We start from the raw sequence: 17,311 nt of genomic DNA on the forward strand, positions 1-17,311 counted from the left end.
TTCTATCTACTTTCATACCAGCTTTTGGAGTCTGTGCCCTGGTGTTGTGCTGTTGTGGATGCTGAGGCTTTGGGATTTCGCAGGAATATATATATATATATAAACAATATATTTGTAAGTCTTTTAACAACGTTAGTGTGAAGCAATATTTGTTTGTTTGAGATTTTTATACATACCATTATAGATCTAGGGAAACTATATTTTTGTAAATTATATTTTAGACTCAATATTTGTCTTACATGATATTGTTGATTCCTATATTGTGTTGGTGATCCAGTGCGTAGATGTGGAGTTAGGAATTGTAAATCTATACTTTCCTATATGTACTTACCTTTCGAAATATTGTCCCTCGATATTCTTTCACCGATATTCTTGTACTATGATATTGTTGGTATCCATATTCAGGAGTACAACCAATGGTGTCACTCTTTGGTCATGGTTGAGCTGCAATTTTCCACAAAGGAGAGGAAGGTTATTGTTATTCCATGAGAAAATATACACCTAAAAGAAATAAAGTCCATACAAAAATACCTAAACATTTCAACCTGTTAAAAATTCTTAAATCCAGCTAAGCTAATTTCCCCAAGATTGTAATACATTACTGTTCTATCTCCAGTACCGCATGTTTGGAATCAAGCACTTGATAGTTGGACTAAAGGAAAGCCCATATTTTTGTAGATAGTTATAGTTGTATGGTTGTTGTTTTTATGCAGTCTATGGGCAGATTTATAAAACTATTTTGGATCTAAACTTACAATAATGGTAAAAATGCCTCCATTTACGTCTCTCAGTAATTCGCAACAAAAGTAAAAAACTGTGATTTTGCACAATGCACTCTATTCTCCCGGTGCCTCATCTATGCTATGTAGATGAACGTACACCGAGAATAGGAGCATATGATGTTCCTAGGATTATGCCCACTGCTAATGTATGTGATCTTCAAAAAGTAATAAATGTGTACTTTTATAAGTAGAGATATACTATTTTGGGGGGGAATTTGCGCGTATATTTTTTTTAGTATATGAATACATAACTCATCCCAAAAAAGTAATATGTTTAAATATGTCTTCAAGATGTTATTACCTCTCCTATGTCTAAGGAGAACAGGTTATAAATAATCAAATCTATGGTGCTTCACTTATGAGCGATGATCAGAACTTTTCATAGGCTGTATTCACAAATACTTTTAAAATCCTCAACCATACAGGTTATCCTATACACATGTAGATTTACGAGTTTTGAGAATTAAGAAACATTCCCCACAGTGTGCCTGGAATGCTAAATTGGTCGCAAATTTTCAAGTTTTCTACTGGGAATGCCATGTAATCCTTGCTATCTTTCCATTGCAGAACTGTGTGTTTTTTCACAGAGAAAACTATTTACTCGTGGAGGCATCCTATCCTCTATACTCCCATGAAGTCCCTCCAACTTCATGGGTGTCCCGTTCCCTTTCCCAGACTTGAAGACAAGTAAGTTGAGTCCTTTTCTGGAATAAATCTCCAATCCATTTCAGTCTTGAAAAAAGTCTCAGAGGAGTTTGTGAGAGTAAACAAACTCACTAGTTTGTGGCATTGACATGCTCTCAAGACAATCCACGCATTGATTCGCCCTTTTCCCACACCTTTGGTGGGATTTTATGTGTAGTATGTAGTGGTAGTATATCATTGTACAATAATAAAATCATTTACACCTGCCAGGTATCCTTTTGTGGTGAAGTCACAATTGTAAATTTAGAGACATGAACAGCAGCCATGCTACAGAATAACATGGCTAAAAAACATTGAAAAAGCCAATAGCTCTCTTGCAGATGAGATTTGTTGGCTTTGTCAATGCTTGTTAGTACTTATAAGTCACCCTTGAGGTGTGTCCTAAATGTCCAAAGGGCAGGGTGCATGGTATTTAAAAAGTAGGACACATATATTTAATGTAATATTTACATGTCATGGTAATGAAGAACCTATGTCAAGGCTGGCTCTCCCATAAGTTAACACTGGTTTTCAAGTCAGAAATCTGCCCTCAGGCCAACTGCTCTCAAAGATACTTTATTCTTTGATGGGAGTCACTTTGCACCTTTTAATGGAGCTGCGTAAATCTAATTACTGTCATGAAAGGAGAGGGAGCCTGGCAGAACAAGTTTGACGACTGTCCAAGCTTCAGGCACAGATAAAGAACTTTTCTAAGAAATATCTTTGGGAAATAATTGCTAAAAATCAATTAAACAGATTTGTGATTCTGTATCCCTTTCCCTAGTCATATTATGAAGGTAGACTGCAGGCCACATAGAAATTCTGCTCCAGCATATTTCGTAAAATAGTTCTTTTGAATCATGTTACTTTAGAAACATGCTAATTCCATATTTAGCGTATCCCAGTTATAAAAGTTATGCACCCACACATTGCGGGCTCCAAAGCACCTCTGCAGCCCTGAAGCCATAATGTATATCCATAAGGTATACCCTCTACCTCTACTCTCTAACTCATCCCAACTCATCTAACTTTTCATAGTTCGTATTCCCAAATACTTTTAAAATCCTCAACCATACAGGTTTTCCTATACACATGTAGATTTACGAGTTTTGAGAATTAAGAAACATACCCCACAGTGTGCCTGGAATGCTGCATTGGTCGCAAATTTCTAAGTTTTCTACTGGGAATGCCATTTAATCCTTGCTATCTTTCCATTGCAGAACTGTGTGTTTTTTCACAGAGAAAACTATTTACTCGTGGAGGCATCCTATCCTCTATACTCCCATGAAGTCCCTCCAACTTCATGGGTGTCCCGTTCCCTTTCCCAGACTTGAAGACAAGTAAGTTGAGTCCTTTTCTGGAATAAATCTCCAATCCATTTCAGTTTTGAAATAAGTCTCAGAGGAGTTTGTGAAAGTAAACAAACTCATGAGTTTGTGGCATTTACATGCTCTCAAGACAATCCATGCATTGATTCGCCCTTTTCCCACTCCTTTGGTGGGATTTTATGTGTAGTATGTAGTGGTAGTATATCATTGTACAATAATAAAATCATTTACACCTGCCAAGTATCCTTTTGTGGTGAAGTCACAATTGTAAATTTAGAGACATGAACAGCAGCCATGCTACAGAACAACATGGCTAAAAAACATTGAAAAAGCCAATAGCTCTCTTGCAGATGAGATTTGTTGGCTTTGTCAATGCTTGTTAGTACTTATAAGTCACCCTCAAGGTGTGTCCTAAATGTCCAAAGGGCAGAGTGCATGGTATTTAAAAAGTAGGACACATATATTTAATGTAATATTTACATGTCATGGTAATGAAGAACCTATGTCAAGGCTGGCTCTCCCATAAGTTAACACTGGTTTTCAAGTCAGAAATCTGCCCTCAGGCCAACTGCTCTCTAAGATACTTTATTCTTTGATGGGAGTCACTTTGCACCTTTTAATGGAGCTGCGTAAATCTAATTACTGTCATGAAAGAAGAGGGAGCCTGGCAGAACCAGTTTGACGACTGTCTAAGCTTCAGGAACAGATAAAGAACTTTTCTAAGAAATATCTTTGGGAAATAATTGCTAAAAATCAATTTAATAGATTTTTGATTCTGTATCCCTTTCCCTAGTCATATTATGAAGGTAGACAGCAGGCCACATACAAATTCTGCTCCAGCATATTTCGTAAAATAGTTCTTTTGAATCATGTTACTTAAGAAACATTCTAATTCCAAATTTAGCGTATCCCAGTTATAAAACGTTATGCGCCCACACATTGCGGGTTCCAAAGCCCCCCTTATGTTCGACTTAGTTAATGTTAAACCGAATTTCCAACAAGTCAAAAAGGTTTGCGTTGACATGTACTGGTTTCAGTTTTTGGTCAGAGCAGTTCAGGGCTGCCACTGCAGCCCTGAAGACATAATGTATATCCATAAGGTATATGCTCTACCTCTACTCTCTAACTCATCCCAAACCCCATTCTTCGACTGTGATTCCCAAAATAAGCCTTTCTAGACTATTTCCTCTTCTTCCAACACACTATGCATAATCTCAAACCTATTTTACTATTGAGATCTCCCAAACACACCTTTCTAAACCTTTCTCTCAGACTCTTCCCCCTCCACCTCCCCTTTACTCATCCCAAACCTCCTCCTGTTGATCTCCAAATAAACACTTTCTTCTATCCCTCCACTATCCTTTTCAAACCAACTAACAGACTAACATGTCCACCACTCAAATTGATTTCATATTTCCCTATACTGATCCTTTTTGGGTTCCGGAGTAGTGTGCTACTCGCCGAAAAGTGCTTCAACACCTCATCAGGGGTAGGAAGCGCTATACAAATACAAACCCCTCCCTCTTCTATCCCTCCACTATCCTTTTTCAATCCAAATAGCAAACTTACATGTCCAACTCTCAAATACATTTCATACTTCACTATACTAATTCACCACTAATTCCTTGTGGGTTCCTGAGTAGTGTGCTACTCGTCGAAAAGCACTTCGATGCCTCGTCAGTGGTAGTAGGCACTGTATAAATGCAATTACAATTACATTTGCAATAAGCATAGGCTTACTGATGTAAATTGCTTTGTGAATAAGACCCTAGGTATTTCGGATGTTTGGGGCGTTCAGAGGGCCATTTAATGAGTACAAACCTTAGCAGAATGCTGGGTTGCTGGCACACTCAAATATAAAAAATGTACCTCCCATGCTTTGGCAGCATTTAGGTTGCTTTCAGCAAAGTGAACATTTAATTTTATGCCATTAACTACCCTGCTCACATTTGATGGTACATATATGCCAACAGACCTCCTGTACACATTTTACCTTGCTCAGCTTCAGCCAAACATAGAGAGAGGCGCCTACTGTCTACACTACTGCTTTATTAAAAACAAAGATGAAACTAAGAAAATCAGGGAACATGCTGTTCCAACCTAAGGCTGTTTCCAAAACATGGCTTTATATGTACTGTTCACAAAGGGATGCTTTCTTGCGTTATCCTCTTAATAGCACCATATTAAGCATAGGTATCTTGCAGAGATGTCTCGGGTACTAAAAGGTTAGGGAACCAATTAGCAAGGATAATGTTTTGGGGTGCCCTCCCCAGCTCAGGTATATTTGAAAAGTTGCTAAAACACTATTTTTGTAAGGTTTTCTGCTGCGGACCTCTGTACTGTAGATTTTATGGCGCAACATATTTCTTTCTTTAGCTGGTGGGCTTTCCCTTCGATTGAGCACTTAGGGCCGGATTACGAGTTTGGTGGTGTAGCAGCGGTCTGCCGCACCAGCACGCCACTGCCACACCGCCAAACTCGTCTGCACACCACCCGCCAGATTACAAGTTCATTTGTGGTCTGGCGGGCAATGCTATGGTGGTCCCACAGCCGTGCGAGCCTTTCAGAGGCTCATATCTAAGCCTTAGAAAGGAACCGCAATGGGAGTGCCAAAGCACGTTCCTCCACGGCATGGACAGTGCAGTCCATGCCGTGCAGGAACAGGGAGTGCATACTGACAAAGGGGCCAACATGTGCCCCCTGCATGCACCCACAGGCCCCTGAGGCAACAGAGGGCCCTGTAGGGCCCTCTTAGTTTCCTAACCGCCACACTTTTCATGAAAACTGTGGCGGTGATGGAAACTCGTAATATGCTTGGTGGTGCTGCTATGGCACCGCCTGCATATTGCTGCCTCAGACCGCTGCACAACTGCCGCAGGATCACGGATCCCTGGCGGTTGCAGCGGTCCTGTGGCAGTCCAACCGCACAAGTCGTAATAGGGTGGGAGGAACGCCATTTGTGGGTGCACGAACCGCCACCACGACTATGGCGGTCCTATGGACCATCATAGTCATAATAAGGCCCTAAGTAGGTCTACTGTTAATTGCTTGATGAGTCCTGGAATCATGTGATATCGAGTATCTGAATATTGGACCGTAAATCTTTTGGAAATGAGCTGACTAATTCCACTTGTTGTCCAGTGTATTCCTCTTGATTAATCACTCTGTCCTCCATTACTACCCATAATAAATTCATAGCCGAGATTCCTAGTTGGACTTTTTTTCGTAAAGCTTGAAACACCCAAACCTCCAAAAAAGCACTTTATGAATCAACATTCTACCAATCATTGACAATGAATGAAGTAGCCGCTTCATTGTTCAGCCAAAAGTGCTGCGGGACCCATAAGGGAAATGAGACACTATTCAAATGCTACACTACATTGCTAAGTAATAAAATGATGCTACAAACACACTGGACACTGAAGAGTAAAGTCTTTCAGAGCATATATTCTAATGTTGTAAAGCGATAATGGAGCAAGTCTGTTGCGTTTGACTTGGCTTAAAACCAGGCTACGGAGCAAAACCAGCTTAGTAATCAGTCGGTACACTTCATTCCAACTGCAGCTTGTTCAAGGGAGGCTCACCTCCCATGACCCTGAGGAAAGACTGCTAATCGTATCCTGAATTGTGCTATTTGATACCGTTACCAGGCACATGAAGCAGTTTTACTGCTATGATGAGCATGTACCGTGTTCTAATTTCATATTTCCATTCATTTTATTCTGTATCTTTCTTGCATCCAAAATCCATTGATTTTAATGCACCCTGATAAGAGTCAACGAAAAGGATATTAAAACAATTACAAGGCTAAACAATCTTCGAGCAAGAGAGACAAATGCTAGGACAGCCATTCTTTGTGAATTCAATAGTATATTGATGATGAGATCCTAGTGAAAAAGGATCAAGAGCATGTTTATAAGAAATCCCCAGTAACTTAGGCTGCTGTGCTGCGTTGCATGAATAAATAGTCAATTTGCCCCCCTGTCTGAACCGAAAGGTGTTGCATTGAATAGCATTTACTCTGCATCACACTATGCAGAGCATGCACCAGAACAGCTACATAAGTGCTGCCTCCTCTTTGTGTGAAGCTGCTATACTCTGCAAAAAAACAGTGCTACTGTGGACAGTATTGAAATGCCCCAGTAGAGCCCATAATGGATTCTATGTCAGGACCGGGGTAGAGGTTTATGCTATTCTCTCTTTACTTTATTTATTAGTTGCTACATAAATCAACACGTCAAACTACTTTTTCCATGAACCACAGGAAAAAGGAAAAAGAACTACAACAATCCATGTCCTTAATAGAATGTAAACTTTCCTTCACGTTAGATAGGAAATGTTATATTCAACAACAATGTGCGGCTCCATAGCCAGAGAAGTGCTTAGATGAATGTATTGAATTATCATTTACATAGCACTTTGAATGAACCACTGCGCATAATACCCGTGTTATATTAAAAATGTCAACTTCAAAGATATCACAAAATTATTTTGAGGATGATGCAATGGTAGTACCATTTAAGTTTATTTAGAAATACTGCCTGATCATGTAAGAAAGGGAAAAACTTTTCAAGGCATATGAATACAACATATTAATTCATCGCTTATCTTTATATTTTAAGACGTTGGCTCATATCCACATTTTATTTTAAGGTTTTACTGTGCTTTGCTCTTCCCACAATTTGCCATGTATGATGCCAAATGCTTTACAAATGGCGCCTTCAGGTCTATCAAATTCTACGCCAGCTCTATCCTAGATAACCATATGGCAATCCACACTTGTTGCTAAGCAAGTAAATCAATATAATGTTGCATATCACTCCAATTTATATAAATATAGAGACATTAAGAAAACATTTGCAGTGCTTCCAACATTATCTTTATCACAATTCTGCCCCAGGCGCATGAATAGGGCAATATCCATGATAAAACTTCAAAGAACATATATGTATCTAAGTCTTGCATGAGTCAAATTTATGCCAGATCTTTTCCTGATTTTACTTTATCTTTTCCCATATTCAACTCATACCCAATAATCCCAGTTACAATAATTGCTCGATGCAAAAATGCATATTTCATATTGCATATGGAAGTATCATGTAATGTTGGGTGTTTAATATCTGGTAATTCAGTGTACATTCCCCTCTTTCAATAGTCTGTTGTCTGTCTTAGTAGTTCTCAGCACCATTTGTAACACCACAAGTCAATTTGACACATTAAGCAGCATCTTTTGGTTGCACATTTACAATCTTTTTGTCCAACCTGTTTAGCACTCTGATAACATTTTCTCACTTTTCCCCTTGTTCAAATTAATTGACTGCTTCCAAGAATTGAAATCAAATGTTATGAATACCCTGATGCAAACAATTAGCCTGCACTGCCACCTGTGCTTTGGGATTATTAAACATAATTGTGAGCAGCATTTGTTAAGAAGGGAGGACAACAAGGACAGAAAAAACAAAAGTGTCAGCACACAATAGTGTAGTGGGCCTAAAAAATCCCAATTAACTGGTGGCACTACATTTCAGAGTTCAGATCAAAGCATTAACCAAAATTAGCTCTGGGTCAGCCCGAAAAGCCTGGGCTTGAGGCTCTTTCTGAAGCTGTGCAGGATAGGGGAGTGTCTAATGTTGACTGGGAGCTCTTTCCAGGCTTTGGCTGCGATGTAGGAGAAGGTCCTTCAACCTGCTCTGGCTCTGCGGATGCACGAGGTCACTACTAGGGCGAGGTCGACAGAGCAGAGGTTTCTTTTGGGTGCGTGGAAAGAGTTTCTTTCGTTGAGGTATTTGGGTCCGATGTTGTGGAGGGATTTGTAGGCATGGGTGAGTAGCTTGAAAGTTACTCTCTTCTCGACTGGGAGCCTGTGGAGGTCTTGCAGGTGCTGTGTCATGTGCTCATGTCGTAGGGTGCCGAGGACTAGTGGTGTTCTGGGTGGTCTGGAGTTTGTGTAGCAGCGATTCGTTGATTCCAGTGTAGAGGGTGTTTCCATAGTCCAGTCTGCTAGTTATGGGTACGTGGGTGATGGTCTTTCTGGCTTCGGGGGGGATCCACTTGAAGGTCTTGTGACGGATGCGGAGGGAGTTGAAACTGGTGGAGGTGGCGGGGTTGATCTGGCACGTTATGGTGAGGGAGAAGTCTAGAATGATACAGAGGTTCCGGGCGTGGTCTGTCGGGGGTGGGTGGGTTTCCGAGGGCGGAGGGCCACCAGGAGTTGCCCCAAGCGGTGGGGGGGGTCCAGGGATGAGGACCTCTGTCTTCTCTGAGTTGAGCTTTAGGCAGCTGGTGCTCATCCAGGCTGCAACATCTTTCATTTCTACCTGGAAGCTGAGTCTGGCGTCTCCAGGGATCTTCGTAAGGGAGAGGATGAGCTGGGTGTCATCGGCGTAGGATACTGTGCTGAGCCCATGCTGTCTGGCGATGGCGGCGAAGGAGGTAATGTAGATGTTGAAGAGTGTGAGGCTGAGCAATGATCCTTGGGGTACTCCGCAGTTGATCACTGTGGGTTTGGAGAGGAAGGATGGGAGTCTGATCCTTTGGCTCCTGCTGGCGAGGAAGTAGCGGATTCAGTCGAGGGTGGTTCCCCGTATGCCGGTGTTGTGGAGTCTTGCTGCCAGAGTGCGGTGGGAGACGGTGTTGAAGGCTGTGGAGAGGCTGTGGAGAGGTCTAGCAGGATGAGGGCAGCTGTGTGGCCCTGGTTGAGTAGCACGCAGATGTCGTCTGTGGCGGGGAGGAGGGTGTTCTCCGTGCTGTGGTTGCAGCAGAATCCGAACTGGGAGGAGTCGAGGATGGCGTTCTCTTCGATGAAGGTGGTCAGCTGGGTGTTGACGAATTTCTCAGTGACTTTTGCTGCAAAGGGAAGGAGAGACATGGGCCAGTAGTTTTTCAAGTCTGTTGGGTCAGCTGTGAGTTTCTTGAGGAGGTGCTTGACCTCAACTCACTTCCAGTCATCGGGAAGATGCCGGATTCAAAGGTGGCGTTGATTGTGCAGCGTAGCTCAGGCGCAATGGCGGAAGCGGCTCTGTGGAAGATGTGGGGCGGGCACGGGTCCTTGGGGGCTCCTGAGAGGGTGCTTTTCATGGTCGTGGTGGTGTCTTTGGTGGGAACCGGTGTTCAGTTGGTGATGGTGGGCTGGCTGTCATTGCTGGAGGGGACGGTGGTTTCTGGAGTCTGTTCGTTTGAGTTGTCGTAGAGGGCCCTGATTTTCAGGTGTAAGTAGGAGCCAAGCTTGTTGCAGAGGTTCTGGGATGGTGTAACATCTGTGGCTTCGCTGAGGGTTTGGTGAACTGCTGAATGATGTTGAAGAGTTCCTTTGAGGGGGCGTTGTCTGTCGGGGTGGCAGAGGGGACCGTGCTTGTCTGCGCAGCTGGTGATCGAGCTGTGTAGTTCTGTGGCTGCAGACTTGCCGTCGGTCATGGCGGAGGGGGTGGTCATGGATGAGGGTAGAGTTGAGGAGCCCTTCTGTGGCATTCCTCCAATTTCTTTGTGGCGGGCACGGGGCGGGCTTGTGTGTGGTGGTGGTGCTTAAAAAGAAGTGTGTGCAGTGGTGGTCTGTCCAGAGGGGCTGTGAGGTGTGGCTGAAGTGGATGTTTGTCCCTCCTGCGAAGATGGGGTCGAGGATGTGTCCGGCTTTGTGGATGGGGGAAGTGAGGAGCTGCTTCAGTCTGAGGTTGTCCAGGTTGTCCAGGAGGGCGGTGGAGTAGGGGTCGCTGTGGGTGTCGAGGTGGAAGTTCAGGTCTCCGATGAGTATGTAGTCAGTGGAGGCGATGGCGTGGGGTGCGATGAGGTCGGCAATGATGGTTGAAAAAGGAGCGCGAGGCCCAGGGGGTCTGTACGCGAAGGTGCCATGAAGCGTGGTTCTGGGGCTGCTCCTGATCTGGAAGTGGAGGTGTTCGGTGTTGGAGAGGGAGTCGGTCGCACAGGAGGGAGCTCTTGTGTGTGATGTCATATGAATATTCATTTTACTAGATTTCTGCACCAGGGAAAATGACCATTGTTCTGTGTTTTATGCCAAAGACTATGCTCCTTGTTACTATCCATGTGAATATGGCAGTCATTGAACTTCCTGTTCTTCTGTATGTGCCAACAACTAGGCCCATCGTTAGAAATATCATACCAATATATACCTGTTTCATTAGATTATCTGTGACCAGCAAAAATCAGTGCCCTATGGCCTCCTGTTGAAGTCCTCAAAGCAACATATCTCATGACTTTGAGCAATGTCACGCATGCATGTGTTGAGTGAACAGACGATACGTAGCAAAGGTGGTGATACAGAGGTTGGTACATCCCGCACTGTTGTTCCCCGTATGGGGCAAAGAGAACTTCTGTTATGCTAGCAGGTGACACAGAGTTTGTGGCTGATTAGAAGCATATGCTGCAGCTGTGCAGTCCTTCTCTATGCATCTACTCAGACTACCTGTGACATAAGTATTCTGCTTAACTAAGACTAGAAAATCACTGTTGAAACAGTCACCTGGCCTCTCATTCCTCACAGTTGCACAATAAGTTCTGGTAGTGGTGAAACCAGCAACCCCGAAAATGTGTTGATAGAGCTCCCAGGGATGCTAGCACGATCAGCCTTAAGCAATAGTTAATATTTATGTCATAATGCTGATAAGTAGTTTGATATTGAATATTCAATTATTCATTAATAAAACAATATCTTAATGATTCAAACTTCCCTGCCAAGAGCTCTATGTAATATCTTTGCTTCTTACTGGTTTCATATTTTGCACACTCAGCAATCCCTCATGTCTCTCTTGATTTCATTTTCAGGGTAGCAAAGTCAATGAAAATCCCCGTCTATGAAACCCCAGCTGGATGGAGGTTCATTGCAAATCTCATGGACTCTGGGAGATGTTCCCTTTGTGGTGAAGAGAGCTTTGGAGCAGGTAATACAATATGTCACAATATAGACCATTCATGATATCAGTTCCTTGAAATGTGGAAGTGCTCATTGCCTGGACTTGTGAAAGGGTGTAATTCATCACAGCAGGCAACAATGAGACACAGGGAGAAGCCTTGTTTCCATTAGGCATGCTCCTAGGTCCTAAAACCATCATGTTCATAACTGTGTGCAAAACAATTGCATTAGTGGAAATGTGGCTGTTTAGGACACCTGCCAGATCTTTTTTTAATGGATGTGTGTGGAGATCGCACTCGATTTTTCTAAATAATGATTCCAGCTAATTTGATATGTGTGCTATGTTAGATTAATGCCTGCTAGCATTGATATTAAGACTTGAAAGTGGCCCAGCCCCCTATAGGCTGCTGGGACTCTAACATGCAACTACGAAAAATCAGTATTCCTATTACAACATTTTAATCATGTTTTTCAGGAATTTGAACATTACAGCATATTAATCATTTATATACATTGCATTTCACATAACATAACATAAATAATGTGAATGTTAAAACATATGACCAAATCTTTTCGATCGAGATTGAGTGACCCAATGCATTTCGGGGCAAATTGCGCCTTCGTCAGGGGTTCTGTAGAAAAAAATCAAATAAAGGAAACATATTAAACAATGCCACTATTTCTTATTCATTTTTACTAATTATATGGTTAATCCATTGCATTTATGATCTATTATACAATATGGTGGGTAATATTTATTGAGCTTTAACAATTAATCGAATGATGTTTAGACAGAATTGTGTATTGAGTTCTAGGGATTAGTGGTATTATAGGAGTTCTAGTGGTAATGACCTTATTAGTAGTATTCTCTTACCTATTTGATAAGATTGGATTTTCAGAGGTACCTGATGTACCTAACTCTATGTCCAGTGGTGGCAATTATTTCTGTATACAGACAAATACGTGCGAAGTTTTTAGTATGCAAATTAGGTTCAAAACTCTTGATATCTTGTTATTAAGATCAAGCTTACCTGTCGAATAACAGCAGTTATGCTGACTAAGTTGACCTAGGAGTAAAAATGATACTTTGTTCAGAAGAAGCTGAATTTTCGGGTATGACCGACTGATAGTCAGTTTTTTGAGAAAACGTTGATGAACGAGTAAGCAGCAGTGTTAGAATACACTGGTCTTACCTGCGGGCGATAACGCGCTGATCGTAGCATTTGTGTTCCTCGTTCAGATAAGTTTGTGAACTGTAAAATGAAAAGCGGCGATTTTAATTTCTCTCAGAGATATCGTGGTGAGGTTTGAAGTTCTTAAATAAGTTTGGCGAGCTTACTGAGAAAAATTCGATCTTCACTGAAAAGTACTCCTCACTCAGATCTTTTTTTAAAGCATACATTTAATTCTTCAATTCTAGTTTTTTTCCTTTTATCCTTTTTAATATTTGTATCATAACACTGAAAGTCTTGCTAAGCTCCGCGATGTCGTCGGAAAGTTCGTGATTTGTCAATGTAACAGTTTGCTCTCCGTGCCCTAAACACCAGTCATTTCACGATTATCTAAGCTGCCATGAGTCTATGAAGTTGAACTAGAATGTACATATTTTGCTCTTTTCCGGTCCCATCAGAAATGCTAAATATATAGAAGGTGTAACACAGTTCATTCTCACATAAACATTACATCGCATCACAATCTATTTTTCTTAAGATTAAAAGTGCTTGTTGTTAATTTACTCTATATTTTTTTAATCTGGGTGGAGTTCACAGAGTTAAGTGCAAAAAAAACTCTGCTGTGCTACATGGAGCTCCACAAGTGGCGGAGTGTGTTAGATAAATGGCGTTCACAGTGATTTTCAGCGCCAGGTCTTTTTCAGCACTGTGCAATCATCGCAAACGGCACCATGCACAGCGCAAGCTTTGTGCGGCACACATAGGAGTTGCAACTCGTCATTTTTATGATTTAAATTTGTTTATTGTTGTTACAGTTATAACATACAGTGATGGCTTGATGGCCTTAAAACCACAGGCCGCGATGAATACATTTGTATAGTAGCCCCATAACTCCCTTGGACCCGGGGACCTGCTTAGAAGTATGTCAGTAATGTGCCACTGTCTCCCACATTCCACCCTGAATAAGCATCCTTAAGTATGTGCTGTGTTGGCCTCCAACAGGCAAAGTGGGCGTAAATATTTAGGACATGTGAGTTCGCAAATTCTGTCGTCAAATGGTTTAAGAACAGCTTCCAGAGCTTGGGGAATGATGATCCTTGATTCATTAGTGTGAGTGTGATTTGCTCTATCTCCATTATGTACCACAGTCAGTGTAGCCATCCTGGATGAGTGGGAATGTGCTTGGTACCCCATGGCACTAATATATTCTGAAGGGCTGCCAGTAGTGCTAGCCCAATATGTATGCCTCTGCTGGGAAGAAGAGTGTGTTAGGGAGACTTAGAAGGATATAAGCCAGGAATCTGGGGATTTCTGTTTCTAGGTGTGTGTCTATGTCCTTAAGAACCTGTGCCCAGTACGCTGCAAGTTTTGGGATTCCCATAGTATGTGTAGTAGTGTGCCAGGAGATCCAAATTGGCGCCAGCAGTCAGGTGATCTAGATGGTATTTGTTTGTGTATTCTAATGGGGTGAGATACCAATATCTTATGATCTTACTTGCTGATTCGATGCCTGGGACATTACGGGCTGTGAGTCGAGCACGGTAGTGGATATCTTTCCATTCTTTCGGAGGCAACTCTCTATCAATCTCTGACTCCCATCACTTCTGGCCTGGGGATTTGGTGGTTGTGCTCTCCAGGCTTAGGAGCCTATACAGATGGGTGATAAGATGTGTGCTAGATGCGCTAGAAAGCAGCCAGCGTTCATATAGGGTAAGATGTTGTTGCGCCCCTGGGCAAGTTGTGGGTTGCATCACCCAGTGACGAATCTGGGTGTAGTGCCAGCGCTCACCTTCGGGGAGTCCCTGCTCTTGGGGAAGGGATTTGAACGGATTGTCCTGGAGGGAGCGAAGGGAGCCCGGTGGTGGTTCAATTGGTAGTACATGGAATAGATGCAAGATCCAGGGTAGAACTGACATTTTCACTGCGGCTGTCCTTCCAGGCCAGAAGAGGGAGTGGTTCCACCAGCAACTAAAGTTGGAGTGTACCTGATGGATCAGTGCACAATAGTTGAGCACCACTGTCTAGGAAATCGTGGGGGCGATTTGGAGTCCTAAGTACGGGATATGGAACGTGGCCCACTGACGAAGAAAGGATTGTCGAAGGGTGACTAGCGAGTGTTACTGCAGGGTTAGGTTAAGAGCTTGTAATTTATGGATATTTATTTTAAACCCAGCTATTTGGACAAATTCTGCAAGCTCTTCAAGGAAGGCTGCTAAGGAGGAGGCCGGATTCTCTAAGGTCGCCAATAGATCGTCGGCGTACAGGCTGATTATGTGCCAGTCACCACCAAACTTGATTCCCTTTATTGCAGGGTGGGTTCGAACTCTATGTGTCATTGCCTCCATATATAAGGCAAAGAGTAAAAGTGACAGAGGGCACCCCTGTCCGGTGTCCCTATTAATTGTGGATGGACCTGTATTACTGCAGTAGGATTGTCGTAAGTGCTAGAGATCCACTTTCTAAATCTATTACCTATACCAAAATCCTCCAAGGTGGCCTTGAGGTAGGGCCAGTGGACTCTATCAAATGCCTTCTCAGCATCAACGGATAGGAGCATCCGTTCTTGGTCATGTCTCTGAGCCTTATCCATGAGGTGGAGAACCCTGCATGTATTGTCGCAGCATTGATGTTGTGAAACGAAACCTGCTTGATTTGGGTCTATGAGACCAGGCGGTAGAGGGTTGAGATGGGCCGCTAAGATTCCTGTGAAGATTTTATGGTCCACGTTTAAAAGGGAAATGGGTCTGAATGAGGAGCACTGAGATTTGTCTTTTCCTGGTTTGCAGATCAGAATAGAGGCCATCTTCAACGATGGGGGGGAGGGTCGTTGAGGTCCCAAGGGCATTAAAGAGTCGGGTAAGGAGGGGAGGTCAGAGTCGGGCAGAAGGTTTTATAGAAGATGGCTGAGAAAACATCCGGGCCAGGGGATTTGGAAACCTTTAGGCAGGCTAAAGAGGAGACATTCTAATGGGGCAGTCCAAGTCTTCCCTCTGTTCCAGAGTTATGGTGGATGTATGCGCCTCTCGAATTTATGTTGGTATTCCCTCCTGTGGGAGGTTTTGTGCAGTGTATAGTTCTTGATAGTAATCCCTAAATGTCTCTGCTATGTGGGGGTCCTCGCTTTTTGCCCGGCCCTCAAAGTCTAGCACCTCCTGGACCCGGTGCTCCTGCAGCTGAATCCTCAGCCTGTTGGCAAGGAGGCGACCACCCATGTCTCCTCTGAGATAGTATTGGTGCTTTAGTCGGAGTGTGCCGAATTCCGCCCTGTCGATATCAATGCCAACTAATTGGGTTCTGGCTACTTCTAACCATCTCCAAACCCTAGGAGCCCCAGTCCATTTGTGAATGCTATAAAGTTGTGCAACATGACAAGAGAGATCCTCCTTTTTATCCCTGCGTACTTTGTTTTCAGCCGACGATATGGTGATCAGTTCCCCCCTGACCACTGCCTTTAATGCGTCCCATATGATGGAAATGGCAGTGTCCAGGTTGTCATTGATAGCCAGATAGTCGTTGATAGCTCTTGTGATTTGACCTACATTCTCAGGCCGTTGCAAGAGACTATCTCTCAGGCACCATGTCTTGGGATTGGGGTTGTGTCTTGGGATTTCAATTGTAACTATTACAACTGCATGATCTGACAGGGACGAGGGTTCAATAGTGACTCCTTTTACCCGAGAGGTAAGTTTATGTGAGCCTATTAAATTGTCTAGCCGGGCGTATGTTTTATGCGCGAATAAATAATACGTGTAATTTTTCTCTGTGTGTTTGTGCTCCTTCAGACATCGGCTAGGCCCATGACTTTTAGCCATCCCGCTCCCCTTTTGATAGGGCACCTGTCTGGCCATGTCTTTCTGCAGATCCTTCCAGATCATTGTCGAAAACGAGATTTAAGTCACCCCCCACCAGGACTGAGCGGTTTTGGGTACCCATGATCTCTGTTATCGGCTGACATAGGAATGTCTCTTGTCCTTCGTTCGGCTAGTATATAGAGGCTATTATGATAGTTCTAGAGTCAATTTGTAGTGAGTATGCTAACATCCTCCCCCTTAGGTTGGCCTCTTTAAATAGTACTTTGCCCCTGAAGTGTCGGGAGACCAGGATGGCCACTCCCGCTCTTTAGTTAAAAAGAGATGAGAAGTACTGGTGAGGGAAATGTTTGGAGCGGAGCCTATTCTCATCGTGAGGGAGGAGGTGTGTCTCCTGTAGTAGGCAAATGTGTGCCCCTGCATGCTCCAGGTATAATAAGATAGAGCTTCTTTTCAGGGGATGATTGAGGCCTTTAACATTCAGTGAGAGAACTCTCAATTGAGGTGAGATTCTTTACTGAGGCCACCCTGGAGCGAACGGGAAGTCATGCGGGAAATGTAGGTGATATGCATTGCATTAGGGGACAATGAATGTAAAGGCTTGTGTAGGTAGTTCCCGGGTCCAACCAAAAGTGAGAACAATAAAGCGCCCAAATTTTCGGCAAAAAACAAC

At 43.1% G+C, this 17,311-nt stretch overlaps 1 protein-coding gene across 1 annotated transcript in view; it reads left to right on the forward strand.

Moving 5' to 3' along the window:
* The window catches only part of PGM5 (phosphoglucomutase 5), an 827,968-nt gene that overhangs the window by 439,756 nt on the left and 370,901 nt on the right, over positions 1 to 17,311 (forward strand). The window contains exon 7 of the mRNA XM_078675734.1: positions 11,570 to 11,685. Within this exon, the coding sequence (XP_078531860.1) occupies positions 11,570 to 11,685 (116 nt within the window). The remainder of the gene's footprint in view (positions 1 to 11,569; positions 11,686 to 17,311) is intronic.

Source organism: Lissotriton helveticus, chromosome 2_1, assembly GCF_964261635.1.
Source record: "Lissotriton helveticus chromosome 2_1, aLisHel1.1, whole genome shotgun sequence".
In the NCBI taxonomy this organism is placed as follows: domain Eukaryota; kingdom Metazoa; phylum Chordata; class Amphibia; order Caudata; family Salamandridae; genus Lissotriton; species Lissotriton helveticus.